This window comes from Dipodomys merriami, unplaced genomic scaffold (assembly GCF_024711535.1).
Source record: "Dipodomys merriami isolate MVZ:Mamm:240054 unplaced genomic scaffold, mDipMer1.0.p SCAF_2, whole genome shotgun sequence".
NCBI lineage: Eukaryota > Metazoa > Chordata > Mammalia > Rodentia > Heteromyidae > Dipodomys > Dipodomys merriami.
The window spans coordinates 73284835-73309836 of NW_027203381.1; the positions used below are offsets into that span (position 1 = coordinate 73284835).

At 38.3% G+C, this 25002-nt stretch overlaps 1 protein-coding gene across 6 annotated transcripts in view; it reads left to right on the top strand.

The window, feature by feature from the left end:
- The window catches only part of Golgb1 (golgin B1), a 58958-nt gene that overhangs the window by 30039 nt on the left and 3917 nt on the right, over positions 1-25002 (top strand). For all 6 annotated transcript variants that reach the window (XM_070030109.1, XM_070030110.1, XM_070030114.1 and 3 more), the window contains 9 exons: positions 415-488; positions 3258-8455; positions 10761-12672; positions 15363-15541; positions 17715-17877; positions 18072-18209; positions 22205-22348; positions 23240-23337; positions 24543-24677. In XM_070030109.1, coding sequence (XP_069886210.1) covers positions 415-488; positions 3258-8455; positions 10761-12672; positions 15363-15541; positions 17715-17877; positions 18072-18209; positions 22205-22348; positions 23240-23337; positions 24543-24677 — 8041 coding nt within the window. The remainder of the gene's footprint in view (positions 1-414; positions 489-3257; positions 8456-10760; positions 12673-15362; positions 15542-17714; positions 17878-18071; positions 18210-22204; positions 22349-23239; positions 23338-24542; positions 24678-25002) is intronic.

Genomic DNA, 25002 nt, shown 5'->3' on the forward strand with positions numbered 1-25002 from the left:
GATTAGATTAATTAGATCAAATGAAAATTTTAAATATTGTATTCATGCAAACTGAGCACAGTAAAATCATGGATAAGTTAAGACACATTTTTTTTTCCTTGGGAGATCCAGATTATGCCATAGAAAATAACTGACATAATCAGCTGCCTTGACATCTGTCCCTTTCAAGCCTTTCACTGTTCAGGGTACTACTGTCAGGCTCATTATCATCACCTGTTTCTATTTTATCTATAAATCTTTTCATATCAACTATTTCTTACTTTAACAGAACAAGTTTTTTATGTCCTCCAAACTATCTGTTTATTTCTTTCCTTTAGATTATTTCATGCATTTCAATAGCTTCACATGCCATTATGTCTGGTGTTTTAAACCCTCCACATATATTTTCTAAAGATTTTATTTTGTGAATTTCAGAAAAACTCTCTTCTCGGATTACTCTCCTGGAGGCTCAAAATAGAACTGGGGAAGCAGACAGTGGTGTCTCTGAGGTAAGAGATACATTCTTAGGATGACTAGAATGGACAGTTTCAAATCTAAACATCTATGCACTTTTCTAGTATTGGCATGATCCATGGAGTGAGATCTATTTAAGAAATTGATAATGGTTAGAATTTCTCATTTGGCATTCTGGTGGCCAAAAATTATCACAAGTATAGTAGCTTTTACTTTGTTTATTTCAGGAAAGTTTCTCACTAGTGGTCAAATAAATTTTTTTAAGTCACTGTACTGGACCTTGATGGCATATGGCTATAATCTCAGCACTAGGGAGATGAGGCAGAATGATCATAATTTCAAAGCCAGCCAGGGCTACCTACCACTGTCCTCTATGAAAGGAAAACTAAACAAAAAACCTTTTGAGTTTCTCACAGCTTATTTAGTACAGCTTTACTTAGGATTATATAAAAAAGATCTGTTTAGAAAATGGTCCATTTTATAACCTGAAATTTACTAGTAGAAATAAATGTTTGGAGATCACCATCTCTGGCCCCCTGTTCATATCCATGGGCAATTTCCTCTTTCGTTGTGCAATAAAGTTCTCTTCTCCTAAAAAAAATAAAATAGAAAAGAGAAAGAAATATATGATCACTTAATATTCTGTTTATTTAAGTTTATTGTAGCTGTATTGTGTTAAGTTAGCTATGTTCTTCAAGACAGTAACTCAGTAGTAGAAACATAAATGGCTTTTAGTATATATAGTTTCTAAAGGAAATATCTGCTTACATGTATTATAATTATTTTTTAATTTTTTAATTTTAATTTTTATTTTTTGTGAACACACTGTACAGGGGGGTTACAATTACATGGGCAAGATAATGAGTACATTTCTTACCAAGCATTGCAGCCTCCTCCTTTGTTTACCCTTCACATCCCTTCCCAGCCTCTCCCCCCTCCCCCCACACCAAAGTTGTAAAGTTCGTTTTCAACATGACAACTTGTACTTCTCATAGTTGCAACGGGTCCACCTGTATCCTTAAACGATAGGATGTATATGTAGAGAGATTAATTGTGGCTCATGTGACTCATGTTGACCAGTTCAAAAATCTACCCAGGTAGACCAGGTAGCCTGTCTGACACAGGGAGATTTGAAGTTTTGAGTCTAAAGTGTGGGTCTGCAAGAGGGATTCACTCATTTTCAGTCTTATTTTTTTCGGTTAAGAACTTGATCTGATTACTCGATGCCCAGCAGCATTCAAAAAGGTCATCTCCCTTATAGGAGTGAGCTACCAGTGCCAAGTTAGAGCAATAATTTAAATGATTAAAATAGTACTTATGAAAAAGGAGATTTTTATTAGCATCAATTAGTTATATAAAACGGTTTCATTTTGACATGTCTTAATGTGCATACAACATACCTCGATCACATTCATACACACTCTCATTTGTCCCTGATGTTCCTTTCCCCTCTTATGATAATGAATAATTTTAAAACGGGATTTTGTTGTTTCTCAGTAGTTGTAGAATACCAAGATGATAGCTATACTTACTATGTGCAGCTTCTGCAAGTAAATGGTAGGACCAAGAAATAAAACAGTCCATTCTACCATACAGAACTTGTATCACCAAGTCAATGCATTTTTGACAGCCCTATCTATGCTTGTTTTTGCTTTTTTTTTTCTTCCCCATCAAGTTAGAATTTTTTTCTGGGAGGAAAAACACTGGTGTCATTGAAAGCTGGAAATTTCACTGTTTCCTGCTTCCTAATACATTTAATAAAATGCTAATTGAATTTTTGAGTTTCACGACTTTCAGAAAGTACCCCAGAGGTAATTTGTTTTGAGCTTCACACCATAGTTTTATAATTATTTGGTTTATATTTGCCAGAGACGTCTGTAATTTCATGCATATACACCAGTGGGGCTCATTTTTTATTTGTTGCTGGTAGTTTGAATGCATTCATCTGATAATCTACTTGTCTTTTGGCTATTGCATCTAATACTTGCAACTTTCTTATTTCAGTGACTAGTTTAAGAAAAAGAATCCCATAACTTCCTTCTTGTATAGAATAAAATGAAGATTTAATTTATTTACTATTTTATTATATTTTTTTTTGGTCAGCCATTGAGCTTAAACTTGGGCTCTGGGTGCTGTCCCTGAGTGTTTTTTGCCTGAGGCTAGTCCCTGAGTGCTTTTTGCTTGAGGCTGTACCACTTTGAGCCATGGTGCCACTTCTGGTTTTCTGATAGTTAAATGGAGATAGGAATCTCATGAACTTTCTTGCCCAGGCTGGCTTTGAACTGCAATTCTCCGATCTCAGCCTCCTGAGTAGTTAGGATTACAGGTGTGAGCCACCAGCTATTTTGGTATTAGGCAGTTCTTTTTTGGTTGGTTAGTTGGTTATTTGGTTGGGATATTTTGGGTTTTTTTTGTTTCTTTGATTTTTGTTTTTGTTTTTGTTCTTTGCTGCACTGGAGATGAAACCAGGCCCTTGCACATGTTAGACAAGTACTCTACTACTGAGCTATAGGAGAAAAAGTTAGCAGTTTTCATGTATGGAATATCTAGAAAATCCCAAGTTTATTAGGTTCTATGTGTCAAACTTGAACTCAGCATGGGATTAACATAATTCTGCTAGAGGTTCAATTTTGGAGATATAAACTCATTTTAAAAAGTTAATTTCTAGTATAAAGGAAGGTTGGATCAAAAAAAGTTTCAGGTTTTAAAAAATGCATAAAATACCAATATTTAGTTAGGTGTTTTTTAATATTATAAAACATGTACCTAAGGATTTCTCCTTCCCTATTAATTTTTTTTAATAGATCAACACAGTTGGCTCTACCATGCTTAACAAGAACGGCTCTCCTACCGATAAAATTGGACATGATGTTGTAGAAAGCACATCTTTTCAGAAACATAAAGAATTATCAGTCTTATTAGTAGAAATGAAAGAAACTCAAGAGGAAATTGCATTTCTTAAATCACAGCTCCAGGGAAAAAGGGCTGAAGAGGAGGACCATGAGAACCTAAACAAGAATGAATTGAAAGAGATGGAGAGTGAAGGAATACCTCCAATACAAATGAAAGTATCTCCTGAAGATACAACACTGGATTTTCCCCTAATGCACAAAGAAGGAAGCGATGTTCCAGCATTTGAAAAAGAGAAACAGGCAAGCACAGACCACGAACATAGACCATCTGAGGAAATACCTCTTGGTGACACTAGAATGGAATTTAAATCAACAGATCAGGACAGTGTTGATAAATCTCCTTCTGTGTCAGATATTGGTCAGTATTATGAAGATGAATTGAAAAGGCTAAAAAGTCAAATTTTAGAGCTCGAGACAAGCTTTCATAAGTCAGAAGAAATCTATGAGAAAACTTTAGATGAGAAAGCTAAGGAAATTAGCAGCCTTACTCAGCTAGTTGAAGAATTTAAAAAGAATGCTGAAGATAGCAGTATTGCATTCACTGCTTTGTCTGAAGAAAGAGACCAGCTTCTTTCTCAGGTAAAGGAACTTAATGTTCTAGCTGAACTAAGGGCTCAGGTAAAAGAACTGGAAACGAGCCTTTCAGAAACAGAAAGGCAAAGAAGATTGGACTATGAAAGCCAAACAACTCAGCACAACCTGCTCACTGAGCAGATCCACAGTCTCCACATAGAAGTGAAATCTAAAGATGTAAAAATTGAGGCCTTACAGAAAGAACTGGATGATGTCCAGCTGCAATTTTCTGAGCAGGGCACCCTGATGAAAAACCTGCAAAGCCAGCTGCAGACGAAGGAAAGTGAAGTGCGTGAGGAGGCCAAGCGTGTGAGGGACATCTCAAATAAGGTGGAAGAGCTTTCACAGGTTCTTTCACGGAAGGAATTTGAAATAGCAAAAATGGATCAACTTTTACTAGAGAAAAAGAGTGAAGTAGAGATGCTCCAACAAACTGTTGAGGAGAAAGATCAACAAGTGACAGAACTCAGTTTCAGTATGACTGAGAAAATGGTTCAGCTTAATGAAGAGAAGTTTTCTCTTGGGGTTGAAATTAAGACTCTTAAAGAACAGCTGAACTTACTATCTAGAGCTGAAGAAGTGAAAAAAGAACAAGTGGAAGAAGATAATGAAGTTATTTCAGGCCTTAAACATAATTATGAGGAGTCAAGCCCAGAAGGCCTAATAAGTAAAGAAGAACTTCAACATGAATTAGATCGTCTAAAGAAAGAAAGTGAACAAAGAAAGAGAAAACTTCAGGCAGCTCTTATTAACAGAAAGGAGCTTCTTCATAGAGTCAGTACATTAGAAGAGGAACTAGCCAAAGTTAGAGATGAATCCAGGAAAGAGATTGCACTCATTGAGAGTGAGAGGAAGAAAGCAGAGGAAGATAAAGGAAACAAGGAAGACTCAGAGAAATGTCTAATTTCTAAGTGGCAAGAAATAGAAATGTCCTTAAAACAAATGATATCCGAAAAAGAAGCAGAACTATTGCATGTAAGGAAGGATTTGGAAGAAAAGGTGGTAGCAGAAGAACAGTTACAGGCTCTGGTCAAACAGATAAATCAGAACCTGCAAGATAAGACAAACCAAATAGATTTGCTCCAAGCAGAAATCATTGAAAGCCAAGCAGTTATTCAGAAGTTAACCACAGGTCACAAGGATGCCAGTAATGGAAACTCAGCAGCATATGTAAAAGAAACATTAGGGAGTGATCCAGACACTGCTGGTAGTACAGAGCCCTGGAAAAAAGAAATGGAAGAAAAGATACTGAATCTTGAAAAAGAAAAGGAGCAACTTCATAAAAAACTTCAGGAAGCCTTGACTTCACGTAAGGTGATTCTTAAAAAGGCACAAGAGAGAGAAAGACATCTTAAGGAGGAGCTAAAGCAACAAAAAGATGACTATAATTGCTTGCAAGAGCAGTTTGATGAGCAAAGCAAGGAAAATGAAAACATTGGAGCCCAGCTAAGGCAAGTCCAGATTCAATTAAGGGAGTCCAGAGACAGAAAACTCCCAAACACTGACCAGCAGGAACGTGACTATCCCACTCAACCTTCAGAGAAGCCTTTATTCAAAGGCAGTGAACAGCATCCTACTCAACTGATGTTAGGGTCAAATGTGTGCCCAGCCTTACCATCTCATCCTGGAGATAAAAATGTTCTCCAGGATGATACTTCTGTTGACCAAATTAAGGCCCAGCTGAAAGAAGTACAGGCTGAGAAGGAAGAATTAGAATTTAAAGTTAGTTCCACAACAAGTGAGCTTACTAAAAAATCAGAAGAGGTATTTCAGCTACAAGAGCAGATAAATAAACAGGATTTAGAAATCCAGAGTCTGAAAGCATCATCTTGTGAAGCTGAGGACCACGTAGAAAGCCTGAAGCAAAAATTGGAAAGCTGTCAACTAGAAATTGCTAGCCTAGAACATCTAAGAACATTACAGCCTGAGCTAGATAAACTTCAAAAGCTCATGAGCCAAAAGGAGGAAGAAGCCTGCCACCTTTCTGGGCAACTTAACGAGAAAGAAGAAATCCTTAGTAAAGTGCAGACAGAAATAAAAGAACAAGAGGAGTTGATTAAAGCTCTGAACACACAACTAGAAATGCAAGCCAATGCGCATGATGAGAAAATGAAGCAGTTACAGGTGGAACTTTGTGAACTAAAGCAGAAACCAAAAGAGATTACAGAAGAAAGTAAAGAAAAACAACAGATACATAGGAAACTGCAAGCTGCCCTTATTTCCCGAAAAGAAGCACTCAAAGCAAACAAGAGTCTCCAAGAGGAGCTATCTTCAGCCAGAGATACCATTGAACACCTTACCAAGTCTCTGGCCAATGTGGAAAGCCAAGTTTCTGCTCAAAATAAAGAAAAAGATGCATTCTTAGGAAGGTTAGCTTTTCTTCAGGAAGAAAGAGACAAACTCATTGCAGAAGTGGACAGGTCCTTACTGGAAAATCAAAGTCTCAGTGGCTCTTGTGAAAGTCTGAAACTAGCTCTAGAGGGTATTACTGAAGACAAGGAAAACTTGGTAAAGGAAGTTGAATCCTTGAGATGTTCAAAGATTGCAGAAAGTACTGAATGGCAAGAGAAACATAAGGAATTGCAAAAGGAGTATGAAATTCTCCTGCAGTCCTATGAGAATGTTAGTAATGAAGCCGAAAGGATTCAGCATGTGGTAGAAACTGTGAGACAAGAGAAGCAGGAACTGTATGGAAAGCTAAGAAGCTCAGAAACAAACAAAAAAGAGACAGAACAACAGTTACAGGAAGCTGAACGAGAAATGGATGAAATGAAAGAAAAGATGAGAAAGTTTGCTAAATCTAAGCAACAGAAAATCTTAGAACTAGAAGAAGAGAATGATCGCCTTAGAGCTGAAGCACACCCTGAGGGAGGTACAGCTCAGGAACGTATTGAAGCACTTCTTTCTTCAAACTCCAGCATGAAGGAAGAACTGGAAAGGGTCACAACAGAGTATAAAACCCTTTCAAAGGAATTTGAGGCTTTAGTGTCCGAGAAAGACATCCTAAGTGAAAAGGTTCGAGATTTAAAGCATCAGATAGAAAGTAATGTATCTAAACATGTCATCCTAGAGGCCACTGAGCAACTTGATAATCATCAAGATGCCATTGAAGAAGGCACACAGGCTATACCAGTTGAAGCTCAAAAGCAAGAATCTCTGAGAGTGAGCATGAGCCCTGAAGATGACAAAGGTGTTTTCTCAGAGAACAGTGCCAAGCCTGACATGAGTGAGAATTTCAGCTCACATGATGAAATTAATAACTACCTACAGCAGCTTGATCAGCTTAAAGGAAGAATTGCTGACTTAGAAGAAGAGAAGCAGAAAGACAAGGAATTTAGTCAGACTTTAGAAAATGAGAAAAATGCTTTACTGAGTCAAATATCAACAAAGGATAGTGAACTAATAATGCTTCAGGAAGAAGTAACCAAAATAAACCTGTTAAATCAGCAAATCCAAAAAGAACTCGCCAGAGTGACCAAATTAAAAGAGACAGCAGAAGAAGAAAAAGATGATTTAGAAGAGAGGTTGATGAATCAACTAGCAGAACTTAATGGAAGCATTGGGAATTATTATCAGGATGTTACAGATGCCCAAATAAAAAATGAGCAACTGGAATCTGAAATGCAGAACCTTAAAAAGTGTGTGAGTGAGTTGGAAGAAGAGAAACAGCAACTAGTCAAGGAAAAAACCCAGGTAGAATCAGAAATACGAAAGGAATATTTTGAGAAAATACAGGGTGCTCATAAAGAACCTAGCAGTAAGAGCCATGCAAAAGAACTTCAGGAGTTGTTAAAAGAAAAACAACAAGAAGTAAAGCAGTTGCAGAAGGACTGCATAAGATATCAAGAGAAGATTAGTGCTCTGGAAAAAACTGTTAAGGCTCTAGAATTTGTTCAGACCGAATCCCAAAAGGATTTAGAGATAACCAAAGAAAATTTGGCTCAAGCAGTTGAACACCGCAAAAAGGCACAAGCAGAATTAGTTAGTTTCAAAGTAGTGCTAGATGATACTCAGAGCGAAGCAGCAAGAGTCTTAGCAGACAATCTCAAGTTGAAAAAAGAACTTCAGTCAAATAAAGAATCAGTAAAAAGCCAAATGAAACAAAAGGATGAAGATCTTGAGCGAAGATTGGAACAGGCTGAAGAGAAACACCTAAAAGAGAAGAAGAATATGCAAGAGAAACTGGATGCTTTGCATAGAGAAAAGGGCCACTTTGAAGAGATGATGGAAGAGAGTCAAGTCATTTTGAGCAAGAAAGACAAGGAAATGAAGCAACTGCAGGAAAACTTGGACAGTACTGTGGCCAAGCTTGCAGCCTTCACCAAGAGCATGTCTTCCCTCCAGGATGATCGTGACAGGGTGATAGATGAAGCCAAGGAGTGGGAAAGAAAGTTTGGTGATGCCATTCAAACCAAAGAAGAAGAAATTCGACTCAAAGAGGAGAACTGCACTGCTTTAAAGGATCAACTTAAACAAATGTCTATCCATATGGAGGAATTAAAGATCACTATTTCCAGGTAAGTAACTCATCACTTTTTTTTCTTCTTCCAGAGGTAATTGATGGCAAAAAAAAGTCTGTTTCTGTTTTCTTTAGGATTATGAGGCTAATTTTGGTTTAAATCCCCTCAGATGACATCTCCTTTCTTTTCTAACTTCTGAGGTCTTTGTTTTTCAAGTAATTTCCTGCTTAGCATATTATATTGATAACATTTAAATATTTTGATGTTTTCTCATCATTATTTGGGGGGCTGATCGTTTTGGAGACTGAGTCTCATGGACTTTTCTGCCCAGGCTGGTTTCAAATTGTGATCCTCCAGAACCTCTAGAGTAACTAGGATGACAGATATGAGCCACCAGCACCGATTGCTTTTCCACTACTAATAGGATCCTTTTGTTCTCTCACTGTCTCTCATGCCAAGATTTTTACTCAAAGAGGTCAGATATTAGCTTGTCTTTTGGTAGACAGCAAAAAATAGGGACAAAAAAAGTTACTTTTCACAGTCCAAAGCAGGTCCCTAAAAGAAGCAACATATTTTGGAACATACTTTCAGTATGGAATGGGAGGTATAGTTAGTTCAGTTGGTAGAGTGCTAGCCAATGAGGGAAGACATAAGGTACTGAGTTCTAGTTCTGGTCTTAGAACAAAAGGAAAAAATACATCAGTAGATAAGTGTATAGATAAAAAAGAATTTAAAAGTTTAACACCTTCAGACTGTTATGGACATGGGGGTTAGGTCCTTAGTTTTATTTGTGCTAAAATATATAGACGACTGAGGAGACATGTCAAATATCTCCCTTTTTTTGAAGTGTGGCTATTTTTGTTGAGAGAGTTAATATTAGTGGATGACTCATCTAAACTTCTCCAATGGATCTATTTTTTAAATGGAGAATTTATTCAGATAACATAGGCTGCTGCAGATTTGAGTGGGTCATCTTGATCCTAGTTGCACTTAACTACAATTCAACAATGTTCTCAGATTAGACTATTTTAAAAAATTCAGTTTCAGAAGATAATACAATCATAGCATATTTTGTAGAAAACATTTAGAAATTATTTCCCAATGGTGTAGTTTTAAATAGAATAATTATATGATATGACTTTCTTTCCCAACAAAAAGTCCTCACGTGTGTGTGTGTATGTGTGTGTGTGTGTGTGTGTGTGTGTGTGTGTGTGTGTGTGTTATTTAGGCTATATTATTTGTGCAACCTTGAGAATGAAAACAAAATGAAAAGAAAAATCAACAGCTTTTGCTTTTAAGACCTTGTTGTGGTTAGTTTTAATCACGAAATTGTAGGTTTTAGTTCGTTAGGCAAGTGTATAGATACAAAGAATTAATGTCTCTTTGTTTAATAGTTTAGCATTTTCATAGTGGAAAATATGGACATGAGCTATCTTAAAAGTGGTGGCCTGGGGCTAGGAAGGTGGCTCAGTGGTAGAATGCTTGCCTTGCATGCATGAGGCCCTGGGTTCCATTCCTCAGCACCACATAAGCAAAAAGAAAAAAGCTGGAAGTGGTGCTGTGGCTCAAGTGGTAGAGCACTAGCCTTGAGCTGAAGAGCTGAGGGACAGCGCCCAGGACCAGAGTTCAGGCCCACGACCGGACTCCCCCCCCCCCAAAAAAAAAAAGTGGTGGCCTGTGGCTCTCCCGATCACATCTTTGAAGGCATAACAGGATGAGGCCAGCTACTAGAAATAAAGACCATGAAAGATGTAAGAAAGTTTATAGAGCTGGTATATATATGTAAGAGCAAACTGAAGATTCATTTTTATAAATCTTTTTGAATATTTTGGAAATGAAAGGGGTAACATTGATCAAAATGGATTGTACTCATAACCTGACATGTTGAAGTCCCTCTAAACAACCACTTAAAGATAATTTTTTAAATCTCTTAAAATTATTTTTGATAGGTGTTATTAATCTTAGTGAAGGCTGTGAGGTTGGCCACAGTACTATCCAAGTTTTTCTAAAGTTCATTTCCTTTCACTTTCTTCTTCCTTCCCCCCGCACCCCCCCTCTCCACCCCAGTCGTGGGGCTTGAACTCTGGGCCTGGGCGCTGTCCCTGAATTCTTCAGCTCAAGGCAAGCTTTTTACCATTTGAGCCACAGCACCACTTCGTTTCCTTTAATTTTCTGTCGTTCATGTGGCATATATGTCAGTAACACCTCAGAAGGTATAATACTTCAAATTATGAATATTTATTTGTATATCTTATGTACATGTTGTAGTTTGTGTTTCTTAGGCATTATGGAGTTTTTCTTTGAAATCTATATTTAATGGCTTTTCCTCTTTCTCTCTCTCTTTTTTTGTTTTTGTTTTCAGGTTAGAACATGACAAGCAAATTTGGGAGGCCAAGGCCCAGACAGATATCCAGCATCACCAGAAGGTTTGTGATACTCTACAGGGGGAAAATAAAGAACTTTTATACCAGCTAGAAGAGACTCGACACCTATACCATAATTCTCAGAATGAATTAGCTAAATTGGAATCAGAACTTAAGATTCTCAAGGACCAGGCAACTGATTTAAATGATTCTTTAGAAAAATGTAAGGAACATAAAGAAAATCTGGAAGGTATCATAAGGCAGCAAGAAGCTGATATCCAGAATTGTAAATTCAATTATGAACAACTAGAAACTGATCTCCAGGCCTCCAAAGAACTGACTGGGAAGCTGCATGAAGAAATAAATATGAAAGAGCAGAAAATTATAAGTCTGCTTTCTGACAAAGAAGAAGCAATCCAAATAGCTGTTGCCGAACTGCAACAGCAGCATGATAGAGAAATTAAAGAACTAGAAAACTTGCTGTCCCAGGAGGAAGAAGAGAACATTGTCTTAGAAGAGGAAAACAAAAAAGCCTTTGACAAAACCAATGAGCTTTTGGACACATTAACAACTCTTAACAAAGAAAACATTCAACTTAAGGCTCAGTTGGATTCTTTTGTTAAGTCCATGTCTTCTCTCCAGGATGACCGAGACCGCATAGTAAGTGACTATCAACAGCTGGAAGAGCGACATCTCTCTATAATCCTGGAAAAAGACCAACTCATCCAAGATGCTGCTGCTGAAAATAATAAGCTTAAGGAAGAAATTAGAGGGTTGAGAAGTCATATGGATGATCTCAATTCTGAAAATGCCAAGCTGGATGCAGAATTGATCCAATATAGAGAAGACCTGAACCAAGTGATAGCAATCAAAGACTGTCAGCAAAAGCAACTTCTTGAAGCTCAACTGCAGCAAAATAAGGAGCTGAAGAATGAATGCATAAGGTTAGAAGAAAAGCTGAAAGAGTCTGAGGAAGCAAAAAAGGATCTGCAGAGATCATCAGACATCCTCCAAGAGGAGAAATTAGATTTATCTAAAGAGGTTGAGAGCTTGAAATCATCTGTGTCCCAAATGAAGAAACAGGTGACAGCCCTGCAAGAAGAAGGTACTTTAGGTGTATATTATGCCCAGTTAAATGTGAAAGAAGAGGAGGTTCAAAGGTTAAATACAATACTTGCCTCCTCTCAGAAGAGAATTACAGAACTGGAAGAAGAATTAGTATCTGTTCAAAAGGAAGCTACCAGGAAGGTAGATGAAATGGAGGATAAACTGAAGAAGGAATTAAAGCATCTCCATCATGATGCAGGGATAATGAGAAATGAAACTGAAACAGCAGAAGAGAGGGTGGCAGAACTAGCAAGAGATCTGGTGGCAGTGGAACAGAAGTTATTCATGGTCACCAATGAAAATAAAGATCTCATGGCACAAGTCCAGTCTTTTGGCAGGTCTATGGACTCCTTGCAAAATAGTAGAGATCATGCCAATGAAGAACTTAATGAACTCAAAAGGAAGTATGATACCAGTCTGAAGGAGTTGGCCCAGCTGAGAGAACAAAAGGGCCTCTTAAATACAGAGAGCAATACTTTTCTTTCTCAAGCTGCCTTTCCCCCGAACACCGCTGAGGACAGCTTTTCTCGCCTTGAGAAACTGAACCAGCAGCTCATATCCAAAGATGAGCAATTGCTTCACTTATCTTCACAACTAGAAGATACCTACAACCAAGTACAGTCCTTTTCCCAGGCTATGGCCAATCTGCAAAAAGAAAGAGATCATCTATGGAGTGAGCTGGAGAAATTGCGAAAATCAGAGGATGGGAAGCAGAGGTCTGCAGCCCAGCCCGCCTCCAGCCCAGCAGAAGTACAGAGTTTGAAAAGAGCTATGTCTTCTCTCCAGAATGACAGAGACCGACTAGTGAGTAACTGCTTTCAGATCTATGTTTGAGAGTTTTGAATTCTTCTCTAAATTAGTTTATATTTCTACATAAAAGGAATAAACATGTTTTCTATAAAACCAGGGACAGTGCTATATTGTAATCCCACAGGTTTTATTTGGTCTTTGAGGCAACATAAACATTGGCATTACCATTCAAATAATAAAAAAAATTTTACTTGCACAAAACTGTCCATTGCTTATAAAAGGACTAAGCAATAGCTTGTTTTGTGTAATTTGTACACTCATGCAGAAAGTATGTAAATGGTTCTAGAATCTTATTGAAGAGATGCTGTTCCTTTTTATACTTAACAGTGCTGCAGCTTATCATCTGGTAGAGTTTGTGATACAGTAAAGGACTCAATTCCTCTTAAAAAGGTTACTTAAATGGCATGGTGATACATACTTGTAATCCTAGCACTTAGGAGGCTTATGTTGTGCGTTCAAGACCAACCCAGGCTATATAGGCAATTCTAGGCAGGCCAGCATTATCAAAAAAAAGAAAAAAAGTTTAAATGCCTTTTTAAGTAAGGGATTATTTGCAAGCTGTGCCATTTTCCAGCTTTCTTTTAATATTCAGTTCTTTTCACTGATAATTCTTAGACTATTATGTCTATTCCAGGTCTATTCCACAGAATTTTGCTGCTTTTTGTAAGATCCAGGAGTTAAATCTGGGGATTTGATATTTTCCTGACAGTTTCTAGGTCATTAAGATTCAGAAGTAACAGCTAGGCATTGCTAGCTCACACCTGTAATCCTAGCTTCTGTGGAGGCTGAGATCTGAGAATTGCAGTTTGAAGCCAGCCCAGGCAAAGTAGTTCATAAGATTCATCTTCAGTTAACCAGCAAACATGCTGAAGGTATGATTCACGTGGTAGAGCACAAGAAAAATAAGCAGAATAAGAGAAGTGAAGTCCTCAGTTTAAGCCCTAATACCAACGACACACACACATACACACACACACACAAAATTCAGAGGCAAAAGCAGAACTATATGAGGAAACCAGATTGTCAGGGGATTCTATTATATCATGTTACTAGCTTCACTTTCATTATAGTCTCTTCCACTCTGTTAAGACTGTGAACTTGGAAGAAAACAGGACAAATAGGAAATAAGAACCTCAAAAGACCAGATTTTTCATTTTAAAATGTACAGAATTTGAAAAGTCTACTTTTTAGATTAGTCCTAATGATGACATTATTTCTCTTAACAGTAGAGTCTTATGCAAATTTTTATGTCCATTGCATGTCCTGTTATACCTAATATCTATTATTGATCATATTCTTTATTTTGTAATTTTTTTTATTTTATTATATTTTTTTTTATTTTACCAGCCCTGGGGCTTGAACTCAGGTCCCCGAGCTTCTTTTGCTCAAGACTAGCACTCTGCCACTTGAGCCACAGTGCCATTCCAGCTTTTTCTGTTTATGTTGTGATGAGAAATTGAAACTAGAGCTTCATGCATGCTAGGCAAGCACTCTACCACTAAGCCACATTCCCAGCCCCCCTCTTGTAATCTTAATAAAGGCCTCCTTGCAAGTATGGCTTTGTCAACACAGGTTTTTTTTTGTTTTTTTTTACTTGTTTCTACTTTGGAAAATCCTTTGAGTGGTTAAAAGAGGTTCAAGGGTCCTGTGTTGCCCAGATGTCCTGACATTTCCTTACTGCCAAGCTTTTAATTAATATTGGGGATAAACAAAATATACTAAGACAAGTCAGTCATTGTTATCATCATTATCATCATCACTTTAGGTGTGAAGTGCATTAATTTTCCCATTTAATTCTTTTTTTGGGGGGGCGGGGGGTCCGGTCATGGGGCCTGAACTCTGGGCTTGGGCGCTGTCCCTCAGCTCTTCAGCTCAAGGCTAGCGCTCTACCACTTGAGCCACAGCGCCACTTCCAGCTTTTTTCTTTTTGCTTATGTGGTGCTGAGGAATTGAACCCAGGGCCTCATGCATGCAAGGCAAATGCTCTACCACTGAGCCACCTTCCCAGCCTTCCCATTTAATTCTTATCAAAAAGAAATATGTTTATGCTCATTTAGTAGGTGAGGGTAAATTAAGACTTAATGGGTGTGAAGACTATATATATAGACACACACCCAAAAAAATTGAATATCTAACACCAGAGTCCAAGAATTCTTAACCACTGGTATGCACTTCTTTCTTTTTAATCAGCATCACCTAAGCTTGAGTGAAGATTAATATCCTGCTGGGATGTAGTTCAGTGATAGAAAGCTTGCCTAACATGCATGAGATCCTGGATTCGATCTCCAAAACCGGAAGGGAAGACAAAAAAAAAATATTGTTGATGTCTATGAAAGAAAGTTTAAAAGTCTTACCAGATTGCAAACCTACATGGAAAGTTACTCTATCTTTACTTTTACCAACTATAATAAATCTGTGGGTTTGTTAAGTCTATTCCAGGTCAGATTTGGAGCTGTAGAGTCAACTTGGAGCTTTTGGGGTAGGGTACACAATGGAAAGTGCAGGAATGCACTTTCCCCCTGCAGTTTTGATGGCAACTCTGTGGGTGTCAATGGACTGTTAACTGCTAATAGTCTGTTGTGGTGTCTGACTCACCTAACAGAGGAGCCTCTAATGAAAGAGATGTGTGAAAGAGATGTGATGAAGTACTCTGAAGTACTCTTTTACTTTCCCTTTGGTTGAAGCTGAAGGAATTGAAGAATCTGCAGCAGCAGTACTTACAGATTAATCAAGAGATCACTGAGTTACGACCATTGAAGGCTCAGCTCCAAGAATGTCAAGAAAAGACAAAAACATTTCAGATGATGCAAGAAGAGCTCAGGCAGGAAAACCTCTCCTGGCAGCATGAGCTGCATCAGCTCAGGTATCATTATCTCTGCATTCTGACTCTTTTTTCTTTTCTTTTCACTTTTTAAGTTGAAATAATTGTGAATTTGTAGACAGTTTCTAAATACGTTTCATCTAGTTTCTTCTAGCAGTAGTGTCCTACATAACTGTAGTACAGTATCAAAACCAGGAAATTGGTTGTGTGTGGGTGGCTTAGGCCTGTAATTCAGACTACTCATGATCCAAAGGACTGTGGTTGAATTCAAGCCTAGGCAAAAAATTAGAGCCCCCATCTCAGCAAAAACAAGCTTAGTGTGGTGGTAGGCATCTGTGATCCTGAACAAAGGTTGAAAGATAATGATCTGAGGCCAGCCTGGGCAAAGCAAGACCTTATCTGAAAAATAACCTAAAAGAACAGAAGGACCGAGGGCATGGCTCAAGTTATAGAGCAGTTGCCTTGCAAATAGGAGGCTGAGTAAACACCCCAGTACTGCCAAAATATAAAACAAAACAGGAAATTTGTAGATTACCTGTAAAATTTCACAAATTGTACGTGCACTTATTTTGTTTGATGTGTGTACATTCATATGTGAACAACTATGCAATTTTTCACATAGATTCTGTGTGTTGACAAGATACATACAACTAAGATACATACCTGTTTTCATATTGACAAATATGTTCCTAGTGCTATATACCCACCCCAGCCCATATTCTTCTGCAATCACTAATTTGTTCTCCACTCCTATATTTTTGTCTTGACATGTATTTGAAATTGACTTTTCCCCCACATATATGGTAATTGTGCCCTTGAGATCTGTAATGTGTATTAATAATTAATAATGAATACTGTTCATAGCAAAAATGTACCACTTTACCCATTCAGTCTTTAGAGGACATGCATGTTGTTTCTAATTTTAGCTATTAATAAATAAAGCTGCCATGAACACTTATTTGTAAATTTTTATATGAACACAACTTTATCTGGAGCAGTCGCCCAATAATAATTCCCAGTATTGGACTGTAATGATAGACTGCATGGTAAATGTATGTTCATATTTTTGTAAAACTGAAAATTTGCTTTTCAGAATAGCTATAACATTTAATAGTCTCATCAGCAGTATGTAATTGATCTTTTTCTGCACACCCTCTCCAGTATTTGGTGGTATAATTTATTTTTCTTTTAAGAGGTATGTGATAATATTGTGTTGTGGTTTTAATTTACGTAATTTCCAATGAGGTTGAACATATTTATTTGATTCTTATGTCCTCTTTAGTGAAAACTCTGTTCATGTGTTTTGTCCATTTTTTAAATTTAGTTTGTTAAGCTTTACTGTTAAATTTTGAGAGTTCTTTTTGTTTCCTGTCACCCCAGTCTCTCTGGATTTTTGAGGCAGGTTTCACTGCATGGCCCAGGCTGGCCACAAACTCAAGATCCTCCTGCCTCTGCTTCCTAAGTGCTGAGATGACAGGCTTTAAAGAAAATTTATGAAGGCTTAGTGTCACATGTCAGTAATTTCAGTACTCAAAAGGTTGAGGCAAGAGAATTGAATTTGAGACCAGCCTAGATTACATAGGAAGATGCTGTCTCAAAACAGAGAATGTGAGGTGGGTCCAGGTGAGTCTTAATGCCTGTGCAGTTTACAAAGTCACTGGCATGGTTGCTATCAATTCAGTTTGATCACTGCTGTCACATCTGTACAAAGTTCTTAAGGGGCAAATAACAAGTATGCACCTTACTAAAAGGATATTTCAAAAAGATTGGGAAAGTTAGAGAGCCAAAAGCTTTTTAGAATTTAGTGATTTAACTTTAGAGAGTAAAATTGGTCTAAGCTCATTTTTCTCCATCATCATTTCTTACATGTCTCCTCTAAACACTGTTTCCTACAGCAGTTCCAAAATTCACTCTGTATACTCATACATGTGCTTTTGGCTTAGTTTTCCCTGAATTTGAATATTTTTCTTTAATGGAAACCCAGCTTCTTATTCAGGTTCTAGAGCCAATGGCAATTTTGTGAAGGCACTGAAGGCTAGGTGGCATTTCTCTTTTTAGTCCTGTGTCATCATCATGCTGCCTGTGTGGTTCTGTTTGTAATATGAATTTTACTCTGATATGTATTTACTTTATTTCTAAGAACTCATATGCTGTTTCAACTTTCAAATTTTTTACCCTTGTCTCATAGTCTCATTGTAACCTTTTTTTTTTCCAGGATGGAGAAGAGTTCATGGGAAATGCATGAGAGGCGAATGAAAGAGCAGTATCTTATGGCTATCTCAGATAAAGATCAACAGCTTGCTCATTTACAGAGTCTTATGAGGGAATTGAGGTCTTCTTCCCAGACTCAGACTCTCAAAACACAATACCAAAGACAGGTAAGCAATGGTCATTGCAATTCCTATGTACAAGTAACCACTCCTCAAAAAGCACCAGCTTCTTAGAGGTTAGGTACCCATCTTCAAATATTAGGACAGCCATCTCATGACTTCCTACATGGACAGCATTTCTGTTGGGAAGGGGTTAAGTATAAGCAATCTTAGGAGTTTTATCATTGTTTGTATCCTGGCAGGCATCTCCAGACACTTCAGCTTCCTTACCTGGCTCACAGAACCTAGTATATGAGACAGAACTTCTAAGGACCCAGCTCAATGACAGCTTAAAGGAAATTCACCAAAAAGAATTAAGGATTCAGCAATTAAACAGTAAGGTAAGTGTTTCATGCTAGATTAGAATTCAGTTTCTTTTGTCCATGACTGGAAAACACACACATCATGCTAGATTAGAATTCAGTTTCTTTTGTCCATGACTGGAAAACACACACACACACATACACACACACAAAACACACATACAATCTTAGGATTTTTCCACCTACACCATAACTTAGCATGCTAAATAGAAAGAAAACGAAGTTTCTTCAATGTGAAGTCTATTAAAAAGCCATAACGTAAAAGGCAAATTGGTAGTGATAAGTAAAATATAAAAAAAAATGTTTTTAAATGACAAAATAATTTGAGTAATGCAGTAGGCAGGGGCAGGAGGAAAAAAAAAAGGATAATCAAAGAATATCACCAAAATGAGACTTAAACTGATTCAAACACAGTAATTTACTCATGGGTTGGCGTACACACACACACACACCCCATTTTCTTCTTCTCACCCTTGGAAAATCCTCAAGAATGATAAACACTTTACCTTTGGAAACATTTCTCCCCTGCATCAGCTCCCTATCCATATCACATGTTAGTAAAGTTGAATCATTGTTTTACCCTCTTTTTTTTTTTTTTTCCCTGTCCTGGGTCTTGCACTAAGGGCAGTAAGGGCACTGTCCCTGAGCATCTTTATGCTTAAGGCTAGTGCTCTACCACTGAGCCACAGCGCCTCTTCTGCTTTTTTCTGAGTAGTTTTTTGGGGATAAGAGTCTCACAAACTTTTCTACCCAGGCTGGCTTTGAATCATGATGCTCAGATCTCAGCCTCCTGATTTAGATAGATTATAAGTATGAGCCACCGGCACCCAGCTTACCCTACTTCTTACTAATCATTATTCTTCTTTGATTATTAAGTGTTCTCCAGTAATTCCTACCCTAGTCCTCTGCCTTCTTCAAAGGAACCCAGATAGCCGGGCGCCAGTGGCTCATGCCTGTCATCCTAGCTACTCAGCCAGCCCAGGCAGGAAGGTCTGTGAGACTCTTATCTCCAATTAACCACCAGAAAACCGAAAGTGGTGCTGTGGCCCAAGTGATAGAGTGCACACCTTGAGCTGAAGAGCTCAGGGTCAGTGCCCAGGTCCAGAGTTCAAGGCCCACAACAGACCAAAAAAAAAAAAAAAAAAGAGATAGGTAGTACACACTAGAACTAGAAGTGATTTAAGAAATCAGCTTTGAGGAGAGTGGTGAATGCCTCACAATTCACACACAATGATATATGCATGTATGTATAAGTTTCTCATCACAAAAACTCATCAGTTCAACAAGGATCTGTGATCTAAAAATTGTTAAAATCAGTTGGCTGTTTTAAGTATTAAGTAACTTGCCTAAGGTGTTAGGAGGAGGAGGGGCAGTCTGAAGTAAAGTGATAATGCTTTCTATATTAGATGCTAAATTCAACTAGTTGACACTGGATATCAAAGGCAAATATTATTCACTTTGATGGAGAAATTTGCATTTTTTAAATTGGTGGATGTAAATTGGTGAAATTTCAGGCCTTTATGCTAGGAAATTGTTTGGGAGTTTTCAAAGGGATTCAGCAGTTCTTTTCTAGTTCCCCTTTCAGTCAGTTTTTTTTTTTTCAGAAGTTCCACCCTTCATAGCTCAGTAACCCCCTGTTCTTCCTGTGAGTGAGATTCCATCTCAGTCCTTATATTTGTTCTCTGAACATTAGCCTCCGGCTCCCTTTGGGTACTTGTCTTCCTAAAACAATTTTTAGACTGAAATACACAATTGTTTATAAATGATAAAAATTATTTTGGTAGATAGCAATGAAAAATATTACATGTTTTATTGAAATAAAACATACAGAAAAATACTTTAGTGTAGCATGATACATTTTCACAAAGTGAAAACACCTGTTTAACCAACGTCTGATGAAACATAAGAATGTACCAAGTATCTTCCTCATTCTTCCTTCTATTCCTATGAACAGAGTCATGGCACTTGCCATGAAATAGTTTCATTTATTTTGTGAAATTCATCTGTGTTATTGTATACTGTGTGATTTTTCTACCACTCTGCTGTATAGTATTGCATAGACTATAATTTCTCTATTCTTCTGTTGAACAACACTTGGGTTTTCAGGTTAGAGTTATTAAAAATCATACCAACAATGTTTCTTGTTTGGGGTTTTTTGTTGTTAGTTTTTTTTGTCAGTTATGGGGCTGGAACTCTGGGCCTGGGTGCTGTCCTTCAGCTCTTCAGCTCAAGGCAACCACTCTCTCTACCACTTGAGTCACAGCACTACTTCCAGTTTCACGTCTTTCCTGCCACGCTGACTTTCAACCGCAATCCTCAGATCTCAGCCTCCTTAGTAGCTAGGGTTATAGGCATGAACCACCAGCACCTGGCCCAACAATGTTTTCTTATAGGATAAAAGAGATGTATTATGTAGTATAATATAGGTCTTACTTTGCAAATGAATTACATTTATTTATGTACTAGACTCTGAGTTGTAATCATAGCTATAATTTTTTGGCAGCTTTATTGAGATCAATTCTACTCACAAATGTGAAGAATATTGCTTAGTTCCCTTCTAAGTAAATCATGCTAAATAAGATAAAGTTCTTTCCTTAGAACTCAACTATAAATTTAAAAAACACCTCCTTCCTAGCCTTTATTTATTCATTAAATGAGTAACTACTATTGGCCTGTGAGCCTGGCTATGTGTGTGCTGAGGCTGCATTGAATTCTCTTATTCTAGCTTTCTGTGTGCATCAAATGCCCTTCTCTGAAATGTCTCTAAAAGGCTTCCTTCTCTAAAGTGAGTTAGATTTATCTTTCACTTTTACACAATTATGAAACAAAAACCCACAAGGAAGACTAAGCAAATAATCAGATCTCAGTTTCCTCTCACACCTTACCTTGCATACTCTCCAGCAGAAACTTTGGAGAGTCAGCAACTCTAGGGATATGAACATATCTAGGGGTCAGTCATCCCAAAAGCTTAAAACTTGATGGACTGCAAGTGAGAAATTAAAAGTCTAGTTCCAAGAGATCAAATTCAAATGGTGGGTAGAAGCTATGATGGGCAAATTTTTCATACAGCATGAAATAACACTGTTGTGTTTTTTACATGGTGAAAATGGCACTCAGCTGGGCACTGGTGGCTCTGTAATCCTAGCTACTCGGGAGGCTGAGGATCGTGGTTCAAAGCCAGCCCAGGCAGGAAAGTCTGTGAGACTCTTATCTCCAAAAAAACCCCAGAAAACCAGAAGTGGTGCTGTGGCTTAAGTGGTAGAGTACTTGCCTTGAGCTGAAGAGCTGAGGGACAGTGCCCAGGCCTAGAGTTCAAGAAAAAAGAAAATAAGAAAATGGAGTGTGTTGCTTTGGTAGTTAGTGAGCACCTTGACAGTGAGCATGCTCAGAACAGACTTAATAACTGTTGCCCACTCAGCAGAGGAGAGTCCTGCTTTTTGAATGAAATGTTTCTGCCTGTGAGAATCGTTGCTCCCAGTGCAGTTTACCACGTGTACATAGGGATGGTCAGATTTATATTTTTCCCTCCTAACATGTATTATAATTTCTCATCCTGCTGTCTTGGTAATTGTTACTCTCTAATGGATTCCACACAGGTACGCTATTATACAGATTTTTTTTATGTGATAGCCCTCTTTCTCTCCATTTGCATGAAATTTTGGGAATTTGTATGTTAATAAATTTAAGCTGGGACCAAGATACTGCCCTTCTCTACTTACATTCCTGAACTAAGCCGTCCTATTAAACTTGCTTATAAGTTTCTACTTTGTAGATTTTCAGTTTTAACTTACTAGGCACTATTTTAGAAAAAGTAAAACAATATTCCCTACTATTCCTATAGAATTATTTTCTTAGTTACAAAAAAAAGTACTTTCACACTTTTGAGGGTACATATAGTGGTGCTTGTTTTCAGAACTTGTGTTCAAAATTAGGTCCTAAAATCCCCGGACAGTTGGCTGAGCACTGCTCATAGTGAAGTGGAGCATGGCAGTTAACCTTCTTCTCTGCTTCAGTTCTCTCAGCTACTTGAAGAGAAAAATACCCTGTCTATCCAGCTCTGCAATACCAGCCAAAGTCTCCGGGAGAACCAGCAGCACTGTAGTAACCTCTTTAACCACTGTACAGCCTTGGAGAAACAGGTGCAAGAGCTGCAGGCGGTGAGTCAGGAGCCAGTAAGAAGATGGGAAAGAGTGTTGGGAAACACACAGAGCAGCAGGGAGAGGCTTCTGTGAGGAAGTATGATGCAAGTAGGAGAGAAAGGAAACTATTAATGGAATAAGAAGAAAGCCCAAGAACAGTTACAGAGTGAGAGATTAGGAGAAAAGACATCAGTGAAATGGTGGGAGGTAAAACGTGGGAAACAGATGACAGGCTTTTGGAACTCAGAAATTAAAGTATGGGGTTTGCTTTAAGAAATAAGACGGCTGGGAAGGTTGGCTCAGTGGTAGAGTGCTTGCCTCGAATGCATAAGTCCCTGGGTTCGATTCCTCAGCACCACATAAGCAGAAAAAGCAGCAAGTGGCGCTGTGGTTCAAGTAGTAGAGTACTAGCCTTGAGCTAAAGAGCTGAGGGACAGAGCCCAAGCCCAGAGTTCAGGCCCCATGACTGACAAAAAAAAATATATATATATATAGGAGGATTTGAAACCAAGAGACAAAAATAGGCCAGGCTGTTTTGTGTTTGCCTGTTGGGATGTGAGGTGAGAATTGGTGGTGATATCACCATGGAGGAAAATGGTAGCTGAGAAGGATCAAATCATTCCTTGGAATGCCTTAAGCCCCATGAGGTGAAAATAGTTTCATGGGAAGGCATTAAATGTTTAAGAGGAAAAATTCAAGAGTGAGAATTGAGGGAAAAGCTTTTGTGGAGGTGACTATTCCATAAGAGCAGAAGATTCTTATTTCTAAATCTGGCCTTAAGTCTTAAGTGGAAATACTCCTCTTCAAGATGTCTCATTTTCTCTGATGCTAAACAGGTTTATATTTTGTCCAAGTATAGTATCAAAAGAGCTTTCATCAGCTATATTATTAAGCTGCTGCTTCTTCTAGGTGTCACCCAGTGTGGATGTTGCTCCAGGAGCTCCCCAGGAAAAGAATGGAGTTTACAGAAAGAGTGAGCCTGAGGAAATGAAGGAGCCACCGCAAAGGTAGGAAAACAAGACTCCTCTCCAGCACATACCACAGGTTCAGAAAGTGGGTGCTAATCTCCATGGAGCTGAAATATATCATATGGATTTAATGACTTACTATCTTGCTGGCCTCACAAAAGTGAGGGATGGAGAAAATAATAACAGTAATAACAACTGTGTGTGTGAAACATTTATAAAGCAAAAACATCAGCACTGGTTGAGAGAATGGCTTAGGTAGTAGAGCACCTGCCTGCCAAGTGCAGGATTCAAACCCTAGTACTAACATACACATATCACTAACCAAGTACTTAAGTGAAAGATACAGTTTTGGGTTTGTTTTTTTTTCCGGTCATGGGGCTTGAACTCTAGGCCTGGGTGCTGTCCCTAAGCTCTTCAGGTCAAGGCTGGCACTTATCATGTGAGCCACAGCACCACTTCCAGTTTTCCAGTGGTTTATTGGAGATAAGAATCTCACAGACTTCCCAGGCTGGCTTTGAACCGTAACCCTCAGATCTCAGCCTCCTGAGTAGCTACGATTACAGGCCACTAGCACCCGGCCACAGTTATACTTTTAAGAAAGTTTGTTTATTTGTGGGATTTTTGTTTTTTGTTTTGTAGGGTTTTTTTTATTTTTGTTTTTGTTTTTGTTTTTGTTTTTTTTTGGGTCCGGTCATGGGGCCTGAACTCTGGGCCTGGGCGCTGTCCCTCAGCTCTTCAGCTCAAGGCTAGCACTCTACCACTGGAGCCACAGCGCCACTTCCGGCTTTTTTCTTTTTGCTTATGTGGTGCTGAGGAATCGAACCCAGGGTCTCATGCATGCAAGGCAAGCGCTCTACCACTGAGCCACCTTCCCAGCCCTTGTTTTTGTTTTTTTTTTGCCAGTCATGGGGCTTGAACTCTGGGCCTGGGTGCTGTCCCTAAGCTCTTGAGCTCAAGGCTAGCACTCTACCACTTGAGTCACAGTACCACTTCCACTTTTCTGGTTGTTTATTGGAGAAAAGAGTCTCATGGACTTTCTTGCCTGAGCTGGCTTTGAACTGCAATCCTACATCTCAGCCTCCTGAGTAGCTAAGATTACAGGCATGAGCCACCAACACCGGACATAAGAAAGTATTTTGTTTTTAAGGAAGTGACTAAACTTTCCTGCTTTATAACTTTAGGAAGTCTGGTATTGGTAACTATGTTCTGCGTCTAGTGATGCTGTTTGTTTTCTTATCCTAAAGCTTTTCTGAAGCCCCACAGCAACTTTGCAACACCAAGCAAGAAGTGAATGAATTAAGGAAGTTGCTGGAAGAAGAACGAGACCAAAGAATGGCTGCTGAGAATGCACTCTCTGTGGCAGAGGAGCAGATCAGGCGGTAAGGCTGAGGGAAACCTCTTCACTTCTGAATCCACTTCATTGCTTCACTTCTGAATCCACCTCAGTTCATTTCCCATAGAAATGAACTGGTTCTTACTCCCCATGAGATTGGAGGCTGCAGTGAGTTCAGGGTAATTGTGGTCACCCAAAAACACAGTACTTTTAGAGTATAGGAGGTCCATTCTTTCAAAAGCATTAGTTCATATTGATAATAATAATGATGTCTGCTAATTATATGATACAAAATAGACTGTGAAAAGACTTCTTTCATCCAGGCAATAACTATCTGAGGTAGGAATTGGGTTCTTTAGAAGATCAAGTAA